This window comes from Triticum dicoccoides, chromosome 7A (assembly GCF_002162155.2).
Source record: "Triticum dicoccoides isolate Atlit2015 ecotype Zavitan chromosome 7A, WEW_v2.0, whole genome shotgun sequence".
Taxonomy (NCBI): domain Eukaryota; kingdom Viridiplantae; phylum Streptophyta; class Magnoliopsida; order Poales; family Poaceae; genus Triticum; species Triticum dicoccoides.
Window position 1 is genome coordinate 213,345,252 of NC_041392.1, and position 11,695 is coordinate 213,356,946.

The 11,695-nt window shown below is 46.7% G+C and overlaps 1 protein-coding gene across 1 annotated transcript; it reads left to right on the forward strand.

Moving 5' to 3' along the window:
• The first annotated feature begins 987 nt into the window (after window positions 1-987).
• On the forward strand, window positions 988-2,954 carry LOC119328328 (L-gulonolactone oxidase 2-like). Its single transcript, XM_037601326.1, has one exon. It carries the CDS (start codon window positions 1,004-1,006, stop codon window positions 2,765-2,767), a length of 1,764 nt encoding a protein of 587 aa, XP_037457223.1. The 5' UTR covers window positions 988-1,003; the 3' UTR covers window positions 2,768-2,954.
• The last annotated feature ends 8,741 nt before the right edge of the window (window positions 2,955-11,695 follow it).

Below are 11,695 nucleotides of genomic sequence, written 5' to 3' on the forward strand. Positions count from 1 at the left end.
ACTGATGTCTCGCTACCTAGTTTACCATGTCAACATGCCCTGATATCTTTTCCTTCCCCTCACACGTATGCAGCTAGGGCAAAGTTTTCTCCCCTCTTAAGTTCCACCGATCCCCTCGCAAAAAAAGAAGAAGTTTCACCAATCAACTCGTGGATTCATCATCGCTCTGTCTGTCGCTCCCATGGCTGGTAGCAGGGAGGTAAATTCCCATGCCTCGTCTCCGGTTAGTAGTTTAGGTTAAATTTTCTTTAGTCCTTGCAAAGGTGACACTTCATCTTTGAGCTGGCCTTTAGAGCTTTGATTCTCGTCAAATTCTGCTGTCTCCTTGGAACTGTGAGGTTAGGGTTTCTCGGTCAATTCAAATCGATTCAAGGGTTTAAGTAACCGCGACAACTACAACTTCATGGCGTTGATTCTTATATGCACATGCATACTTACATACTATCATCGACAAGATCAGTACGGCTCCCATATGGGAGCGACGGCAACAACGCGTCTGTAGCTCGTCCAGGTAGTGGTAGTGTTCGTTCAATGATCCAAAGATCTTGATATTTTTTTTTATTGCGTGTGGCTAGGTCTTAGTCGATTTAGACTTAACCAAGTCTTAGTCAAATGATATGGAGAAAGAAAAGAAAACACTGAAAAGAAACTTTTTGTATAAATCTCCATGCAAGATCAAAGAAATAGAGTATCGATAAAGACATAACAAAGTCTCAGTCCCATTGAGACTTAGCAAAACCGTTTTTTGTTATAGTGAGGCTGCTTTGTTACTCCGCTGAACTTTTATAATGAGAATGGATGTGTATATCTTTTAAAAACAGTGTCATTTTCTCGCTCACGCAAGATGAAAATGGCTACGACCAATTCAAGTTATGCAGGGATTTTTTAACACACAAAATCACACGGGTGTGTGACAGCATGGTGCTCAACCTATTTAAGGCCCTGCCATGTCCAATGGCTACAAGCAAAGCAGTAGTAGGTAAGAAACTAAGAATCATACACGATGTCGCGAGGACAAGGAAGATCGATGGGAAGCATGCTCTCGTTTCTCCTTGTAGCCATCCTGCTCCACCTCGCCGGCGGCAGCCCTCCTCCGGAGCCGGTGGTCTGCACGGACGGCACGTCCAACTGCACGGTCACCAACTCGGTCGGTTCCTTTCCGGACCGCGTCGTCTGCCGCGCGCGCAGCGTCACCTACCCGCGCACCGAGCAGGAGCTCGTCGGGGCCGTGGCGGCCGCGGTGTCCGCGAAGCGCAAGATGAAGGTGGCCACGAGGTACTCGCACAGCATCCCCAAGCTGATGTGCCCCGGCGGCCTCGACGGCGCCATCATAAGCACGGAGCGGCTCAACCGGACGGTGCGCATCGACGCGAAGAAGGGGCTCATGACGGTGGAGAGCGGCATGGTCCTCCGTGACCTGGTCGAGGCGGCCGGCGCCGCGGGGCTATCGCTCCCGAACTCGCCGTACTGGTACGGCCTGACGATCGGGGGCCTGCTGTCGACGGGCGCGCACGGGAGCTCGCTGTGGGGCAAGGGCAGCGCCGTGCACGAGTACGTGGTCGGGCTGAGGATCGTGACGCCGGCGCCGGCCAGCAAGGGGTACGCCGTGGTGAGGGAGCTCGGCGCCGATCACCCGGACCTGGACGCGGCGAAGGTCAGTCTCGGGGTTCTCGGCGTGGTCTCTCAGGTCACCCTGGCCCTGCAGCCGCTGTTCAAGCGGTCGTTGACGTTCGTGACGCGCGACGACTCGGACTTCGCGGACCAGGTGGCCGCCTGGGGCCGCCTCCACGAGTTCGGCGACATGGCGTGGCTGCCGCAGCAGCGCAAGGTCCTCTACCGCGAGGACGACCGCGTCGACGTCTCGTCGCCGGGCGACGGCCTCTGGGACTCGCTCCTTGGCCGCTCCATTCCCACGCGGCTGCTCGTCAATGGCAGAGCCGCCGAGGAGCGGCTGCAGGAGGGCAGCACCAACGACACCGCTCTGTGCGCCGCGGGGCGGCTGCAGGCGGACTCGCTGGAGCGGCAGGCCTACGGCTTCAAGAACGACGGCCTCAACTTCACCGGGTACCCGGTGGTGGGGTACCAGCACCGCATCCAGGCGTCCGGCGCGTGCATCAACAGCCCGGAGGACGGCCTCAACACCAGCTGCCCCTGGGACCCGCGCGTCCGGGGCTCCTTCTCCCAGAACACCGACTTCAGCATCGCGCTCTCCAAGGCGCCGGCGTTCGTGGCGGAGATGCAGCGGCTCCGGGACCTCAGCCCGGACACGTTCTGCGCCGGCATCGACACCAGGTTCGGCGTGCTCATCCGCTACGTCAAGGCGTCCTCCGCCTACCTGGGCAAGCCCGAGGACTCCGTTGACTTCGACATAGTCTCCTACCGGAGCCGCACCGACGGCATGCCGCGCGCGCACGCCGACGTGGTGGACGAGATCGAGCAGATGGCGCTGCACAAGTACGGCGGCCTCCCGCACTGGGGGAAGAACCGCAACTTCGCCTTCGACGGCGCCATCGCGAAATACCCGAAAGCTGATGAATTCCTCAGGGTGAAGGACAGGTACGACCCCGACGGGCTCTTCTCCAGCGAGTGGAGCGACCAGGTGCTCGGCATCAATGGGAGCCCCAACATCGTCAAGGAGGGCTGCGGCGTGGAAGGGTTGTGTGTTTGCTCTGAAGACTCGCACTGTGCGCCCGAGCAAGGCTACTTTTGCCGTCCAGGAAAGGTGCACGACGAGGCGAGGGTTTGCTCCACAAGTGTTAACCCGTGACCTCGCTTCTCAAGATTCTGCGCAACCAACCGCACTAGCGTGAACCGGTGCACTTTATTAGAGCAAATAACGTTTCATATATGTAGTATATTGCATTTGTCCTTGTCTTTGTATTTGCAAGGCTTTTGATTTTAGCCTTGGTCATCTACATAAATTTTCAAATTTATATTTTTTCCTGCTTTTGTTATTTGATTTTGCTTATGAGGATTGACTGGATTGTCGACCAGGTCCCGACTTGGAAGGCCTCTTGATATCCAAGGCTGCATGCTAACCCGGGTTAGAATGGTCCGGACCACCATTCAGCTCCATCAACTCTTGGTCCTCGGTCTTTACTGGAGAGCATGAAAGCAAGTGGATAAGATCCTCTGTGGGTTCCTCTCGGCTAGAGCCTAGAGGGGCATATGTTCATGGCAACGAGTGTCATGTGAACTAGGTTAATGTGTGTCAAGTATCATTCCTTAAAGCTCGACAGTCTAGGCATCATTGACATTGCCAATACCTCAACTAGCCATGGGATTATCTAGCTTTGGAGGATGCGGGCCGAGGGCTCGACATGCAATTCTCTAGGATGAGCGGAGTGTGTTCAAATCCTCTGCCAAGATGTTGGTGGGAGATGAAAACACCACACTCTTCTGGGAGAATCATCGTCTTAGGGCCAAAGCCATAGCAAATTTGGTGCCAGACCATATCCAGCTCGCCTCGGTGCCGACTTGTAAGAGACTTTTTGTCCGAGATGCTATTGCCTCTGAGGACCCGTTGAGTTGCGGTGATTGATGACAAGGTAATTAAGTGGACTAAAGATTTATCACTTAATTTGTTCCACGTTATTCTTTGGATGAACCCAATAGTTCATAAGTTATGGGCTTGTGGTGGAGCCAAGATACATTGAATTTAAGGACAACTGTACCATCAAGTGGGGCACATGCAAAATAGCAATGAACTCTATCTCAAGATCCACAATCAAATCTCTAAGTTTTTCACTCCCTCCACTCAATTATTCAAGTTTCCATGCTTCCTGATACTCTAGAGTATTACCTACGTGGTACTACCGATCATGTAAGGATTGGGTGTTTCTGTTGTGCGGATATTGTTCTCTTAGTGTTTTTTTAAACCGCCGAGACTTCTCCTTCGGTACCACTGAGCTTTTATCTTGCCAAGAGCATCTTCGTTTGCTCTGGTACCTCCGAGTACTTCTGAGGTTGATCTCCCCGATACTTTTGAGAAATTTACTCCCTTCACATAGAAACGAGCTACTTCCTTCCAGCACGTACCTCTGAGTATTTTGAATCCAATACCTAGGGTATTTTGATTTCTAAGAGGTTTACTAGACAACTGGGTACATTCGACTGACAGTCACTACTAGGAAAGTTTGTTTTCCTATCTGATCGTCCAATTTTTGAATGAGTCTGCGCTATTACCCGTCTCAACATGCGCATCTCCACTACACCCAACCATTGAACATGTTATCTTTTAGTTGGTCAACACCTTTCACCATTGCGGGTCAAATCGCCGTCCTATAGAACCAACCTTTTAGCTTTTGTGTCACTCTCTTGTCATAAAGAACGCCAAAAGCTTGGCGCCACTTCATCCATCCAGTTGCGATTCGATGGCTCACATCTTCACTGATATCACCATCCTTCTGCATCATTGACCCTAAATAAATCAGATGCACCAAAAATAAAAATTGCCTAAAGAACATAATTTGGCCCATAATAGCCCACGACAACCCTTTCAATGCTTATCATCATTTACTTCATTTAAATAGTGCATAACTCCTTAACCAAAAAACTTAAATCATAGAAAATGCACTATAGGTTGGAAGGATTAATTGCAGTCCAGAAGAGCTACGACAACCTGTTAAAGTACCACCCCAATAGAAAAAGGTTCTTTGAATGAAAATTATCATCTGAAGGATGAGACACTCGTGTCAGTATTTGGATCATTAATTTGCTTCTTCGGTAGAACTACACTGAATTAAATAGAACCCCTTCTGATGTAATCACATCATGCTCTCTCCCTTAGATACATCTTGAAAGATATCCATGTTGGGTTACAAAGTGTGCATAGTCCCTGTACCGTGCCCATGGGATCCTCATGCGTCCGGGCCTTGTACCGTGCGCAGTGTCCAAGACCTTGTGCCCACATGATATATACAGAGGGGTTCTGCCCTATGCTTAGCCAGACTACTCCATGCCATGCACTTAAGCACTTGCCCTTATATTTTCTATCTATGTTGTTTCTCTCGCAGACTCCACTGGCAAACATGGGGATGCTCGTCGCAAGAGGTCCAAGGCTGGTGATGATCAATTCATAGTTGTTTGTCATCTGCCGTCAGAGGATATTTCCTCAGGTAGGTGGTCGTGTTTGTCGTGCTGCTACGAATAGGCATGTGATCAAAAATTCCGACATCACGAGTGAAGAGGAGTATGACTCGCAAGAGGATGCCCACTATGACCATGATGAAGATCTAGAGGGTGCCTATGAGGATGATGATGTGGACGAGGAGAGTCCTAGTGATGAGACAGTTCCAGTTCTTCCTAATGTTAGGGAGTTGTCAGTCACCGAGTGGGGCAAGGTTGAGTATTGGACTTTCAGGCAGGAGGATTCGTATGTTGTTGTCACAGGTGAAGGAGTTGACCCAAGGTCCGTGATCTGAGGATTATCCTCATTGATGTACAAAAGAATTATGTCCTTGATGCACCGCTAGGTGACAGACCTATTGCAGGAGCAGATGCACACGTTATGAACGTTTGACAAAGCTTAGTATGATGACTACTTAATAGTTTAGTGCACCATGCTTTACGCCTTAGAACCGGGACTTCAAAAAAATGTTTTGAACGCCACAGAGCATATAAGATGTTCTAAGAGTTGAAATTGGCATTTCATACTCATGCCTGTGTCGAGAGGTATGAGACCTCTGATAGTACTTTGCCTACAAGATGGAGGGGAGAATAGCTCAACTAGTGAGCACGTGCTCAGATTGTCTGGGTACTACAATTGCTTGAATCAAGTGGGAGTTAATCTTCCAGATAAGATAGTAATTGACAAAGTTCTCTAGTCACTATCACCAAGTTACTACTCCCTCCATTCCAAAATAGATGATCCAATTTTGTACTAAAGTTAGTACAAAGTTGAGTCATCTATTTTGGAATGGAGGGAGTAGAACTTAGTGATGAACTATAATATGCAAGGGATGACGTAAGTAATTCCCAAGCTCTTCGCGATGCTTACGTCGGCGAAGGTAGAAATCAAGAAATAGCATCAAGTGTTGATGGTTAACAAGACCACTAGTTTCAAGAAAAGGGCAAAGGGAAAGAAAGAGGAACTTCAAAGGAGAATAGCAAGCAAGTTGCTGCTCCCATGAAGAAGCTCAAAGCTAGACCCAAGCCTGGAACTAAGTGCTTCTACTGCAAAGGAAATGGTCATTAGAAGAGGAACTGCCCTAGATACTTGGCGGATAAGAAGGATGGCAAAGTGAACAAAAGTATATTTGATATACATGTTATTGATGTGTACTTTACTATTGTTTATAGCAACCCCTCAATATTTGATACTGGTTCAGTTGCTAAGAGTAGTAACTCGAAACGGGAGTTGCAAAATAAACAGAGACTAGTTAAGGGCAAGGTGATGATGTGAGTTGGAAGTGATTCCAAGGTTGATAAGATCACCATCGCACACTCCCTTTACCTTCAGGATTAGTGTTGAACCTAAAATAAATGTTATTTGGTGTTTGCATTGAGCATAATATGATTAGATCATGTTTATTGCAATACGGTTATTCTTTCAAGTCAAAGAATAATTGTTATTCTGTTTACATGAATAAAACCTTCTGAGGTCATACACCCAAGGTGAATGGTTTATTGAATCTCGATAGTAGTGATAGACATATTCATAGTATTGAAGCCAAAAGATATAAGTTTAATAATGATAGTGCAACTTATTTGTGGCACTGCCGTTTAGGTCATATTGGTGTAAAGCGCATGAAGAAACTCCATGTTGATGGGATTTTGGAATAATTGATTATGAATCACTTGTTGCTTGCGAACCATGCCTCATGGGCAAGATGACTAAAACTCCATTCTCAGGAAAAATGGAGCGAGCAATAGAGTTATTGGAAATCATACATACTGATGTATGTGGTCCAATGAACATTGAGGCACGCGGAGGATATCGTTATTTTCTTACCTTCACAGATGATTTGAGCAGATATGGGTATATCTACTTGATGAAACATAAGTCTGAAACATTTGATAAGTTCAAACAATTTCAGAGTGAAGTGGAAAATCATCATAACAAGAAAATTAAATTTCTATGATCTGATCGTGGAGGTGAATATTTGAGTTATGAGTTTGGTATTCATTTGAAACAATGCGTAATAGTTCCGCAACTCACACCACCTAGAACACCACAACGTAATGGTGTGTCCGAAGGTCGTAACCGCACTTTATTAGATTTGGTGCGATCTATGATGTCTCTTACCGATTTACCACTATCATTTTGGGGTTATGCATTAGAGACAGCTGCATTCACGTTAAATAGGGCACCATATAAATCCATTGATATGACACTGTATGAACCGTGGTTTGGCAACAAACCTAAGCTGTTGTTTCTTAAAGTTTGGGGCTGCGATGATTATGTGAAAAAGCTTCAACATGATAAGCTCAAACCCAAATAAGAGAAATGCGTCTTCATAGGATACCCAAAGGAGACTATTGGGTATACCTTCTATCACAGATCCTAAAGCAACATATTCGTTGCTAAGAATGGATCCTTTCTAGAGAAGGAGTTTCTCTCGAAAGAAGTGAGTGGGAGAAAAGTAGAACTTGATGAGGTAATTGTACCTTCTCTCGAGATTGGAAAGTAGTGAAGGAAATATGCCCTAGAGGCATTAATAAAGTTGTTATTTATATTTCCTTATATCATGATAAATGTTTATTATTCATGCTAGAATTGTATTAACCGGAAACTTAGTACATGTGTGAATACATAGACAAACAGAGTGTCAATAGTATGCCTCTACTTGACTAGCTCGTTGAATCAATGATGGTTATGTTTCCTGACCATAGACATGAATTGTCATTTGATTAACAAGATCACATTAGAGAATGATGTGATTGACTAGACCCATCCGTTAGCTTAGCACGATGATCGTTTAGTTTGTTGCTATTGCTTTCTCCATAACTTATACATGTTCCTATGACTATGAGATCATGCAACTTCCGAATACCAGAGGAACACTTAGTGTGCTATCAAATGTCACAACGTAACTGGGTGACTATAAAGATGTTCTACAGGTATCTCCGATGGTGTTTGTTGAGTTGGCATAGATTGAGATTATGATTTGTCACTCTGAGTATCAGAGAGGTATCTCTGGGCTCTCTCGGTAATGCACATCACTATAAGCCTTGCAAGCAATGTGACTAATGAGTTAGTTGCGGGATGATGCATTACGAAACGAGTAAAGAGACTTGCCGGTAAAGATATTGAACTAGGTATTGAGATACCGACGATCGAATCTCGAGTAAGTAACATACCGATGACAAAGGGAACAACGTATGTTGTTGTGCGGTTTGACCGATAAAGATCTTCGTAGAATATGTAGGAACCAATATGAGCATCTAGGTTCCTCTATTGGTTATTAATCGGAGATGAGTCTCGGTCATGTCTACATAGTTCTCGAACCCATAGGGTCCGCACGCTTAACGTTCGGTGATGATTGCTATTTTGAGTTTATGTGCTTTGATGTACGGAAGGTAGTTCAGAGTCCCGGATACGATCACGAACACGACGAGGAGTCTCGAAATGGTCGAGACATAAAGATCGATATATTGGAAGCCTATGTTTGGACATCGGAATGGTTCCGGATGAGTTCGGGCATTTTCCGGAGTACTGGGAGGTTACTGAAACCCCCCGGGGAGTATATGGGCCTTATTGGGCCTTAGTGGAATAGAGGAGAGGAAGGGAAAAGGTGGGAGGCGCGCCCCCTAGCCCAATCCGAATTGGGTGCCCCCTTCCTTCCCTCTCTCCTCCCCTTCCTTCTCTCCTACTCCTACTATTTGGAAGGGGGGAATCCTACTCCCGGTGGGAGTAGGACTCCCCTAGGGCGCGCCATAGAGGGCCGACCCTCCCCCTCCTCCACTCCTTTATGTACGGGGGAGGGGGCACCCCATAGACACACAAGTCGATCATTTTCTTAACCGTGTGCGGCGCCCCCCTCCACCATAATCCACCTTGGTCATATCGTAGAGGTGCTTAGGTGAAGCCCTGTTCCGGTAGCTTCAGCATCACCGTCATCACGCCGTCGTGCTGACAAAACTCTCCCTCGACACTCAGCTGGATCTAGAGTTCGTGGGATGTCACCGAGCTAAACGTGTGCAGATCGCGGAGGTGTCGTACCTTCGGTGCTAGGATCGGTCAGATCATGAAGACGTTCGACTACATCAACCAGGTTGTCATAACGCTTCCGCTTACGGTCTATGAGGGTACGTGGACAACACTCTTCCCCTCTCGTTGCTATGCATCACCTAGATAGATCTTGCGTGTGCGTAGGATTTTTTTTGAAATTACTGCGTTCCCAATAGTGGCATCCGAGCCAGGTCTATGCATAGATGTTATATGCGTGAGTAGAACACAAAGGAGTTGTGGGCGTGGGTATATACATATTGCTTGCCGTCACTAGTTGATTCTTGATTCAGCGGTATTGTTGGATGAAGCGCCTCAGACTGATATTACGCGTACGCTTACGCGAGACTGGTTCTACCGACGTGCTTCGCACACAGGTGGCTAGTGGGTGTCAGTTTCTCCAACTTTAGTTGAATCGGCTTCAATGAACAGGGTTCTTTCTGAAGATCAAAAAGCAATCACTATACCGCGTTGTGATTTTTGATGAGTAGGTAATGTTGGGGAACATAGTAATTTCAAAAATATTCCTACACACATGCAAGATCATGGTGATGTATAGCAACGAGAGGGGAGAGTGTGTCCATGTACCCTCATAGACCGAAAGCGGAAGCGTTAGCACAAAACGGTTGATGTAGTCGTACGTCTTCACGATCCGACCGATCCAAGTACCGAACGCACGGCACCTCCGAGTTCAGCACATGTTCAGCTCGATGATGTCCCTCGAACTCCGATCCAGCCGAGCTTTGAGGGAGAGTTCCATCAGCATGACGGTGTGGTGACTATGTTGATGTTCTACCGTCATAGGGCTTCGCCTAAGCACCGCTACGATATTATCGAGGTGGACTATGATGAAGAGGGGCACCGCACATGGCTAAAAGATCCAAGAGATCAATTGTTGTGTCTATGGGGTGCCCCCTGGCCACGTATACAAAGGAGTGGAGGAGGGGGAGAGGGCCGGCCCCTATGGCGCGCCCTGGAGGAGTCCTACTCCCACCGGGAGTAGGATTCCTCCCCTTCCAAGTAGTAGGAGTATGAGACAAGGAAGGGGAAGAGGGAAGAGAAGGAAGCAGGGGGCGCCGCCCCTCCCCCTAGTCCAATTCGGACTAGTCATTGGGGGGCGCGTGGCCTGCCTCTCTCTCTCCCCCCTAAAGCCCAATAAGGCCCATATACTTCTTCCCTCGTATTCCCGTAACTCATCGGTACTCCGAAAAATACCCGAACCACTCGGGACCTTTCCGATGTCCGAATATAGTCGTCCAATATATCGATCTTTACGTCTCGACCATTTCGAGACTCCTCGTCATGTCCCCGATCTCATTAGGGACTCCTAACTACCTTCGGTACATCAAAACACATAAACTCATAATATAACCGTCATCGAACTTTAAGCGTGCGGACCCTACGGGTTCGAGAACTATGTAGACATGACCGAGACACGTCTCCGGTCAATAATCAATAGCGGAACCTGGATGACCATATTGGCTCCTACATATTCTACGAAGATATTTATCGGTCAAACCGCATAACAACATACGTTGTTCCCTTTGTCATCGGTATGTTACTTGCCCGAAATTCGATCGTTGGTATCTCAATACCTAGTTCAATCTCGTTACCGGCAAGTCTCTTTACTCGTTCCGTAATACATCATCCCATAACTAACTCATTAGTTGCAATGCTTGCAAGGCCTAAGTGATGTGTATTACCGAGTGGGCCTAGAGATACCTCTCCGACAATCGGAGTGACAAATCCTAATCTCGAAATACACCAACCCAACAAGTACCTTCGGAGACACCTGTAGGGCACCTTTATAATCACCCAGTTATGTTGTGACGTTTGGTAGCACACAAAGTGTTCCTCCGGTAAATGGGAGTTGCATAATCTCATAGTCATAGGAACATGTATAAGTCATGAAGAAAGCAATAGCAACAAACTAAACGATCAAGTGCTAAGCTAACGGAATGGGTCAAGTCAATCACATCATTCTCCTAATGCTGTGATCCTGTTAATCAAATGACAACTCTTTGTCTATGGCTAGGAAACATAACCATCTTTGATCAACGAGCTAGTCAAGTAGAGGCATACTAGTGACACTCTGTTTGTCTATGTATTCACACATGTATCATGTTTCCGGTTAACACAATTATAGCATGAATAATAAACATTTATCATGATATAAGGAAATAAATAATAACTTTATTATTGCCTCTAGGGCATATTTCCTTCAGTCTCCCACTTGCACTAGAGTCAATAATCTAGTTCACATCTTTATGTGATTAGTTCACATCTCCATGTGACTAATACCCAAAGGGTTTACTAGAGTCTATAATCTAGTTCACATCACTATGTAATTAACACTCAAAGAGTGATCATGTTTTGCTTGTGAGAGAAGTTTAGTCTACGGGTCTGCAACATTTAGATCTGTATGTATTTCACAAATTTCTATGTCTACAATGCTCTGCAGGGAGCTACTCTAGCTAATTGCTCCCACTTTCAATATGTATCCAGACTGATACTTAGAGTCATCTA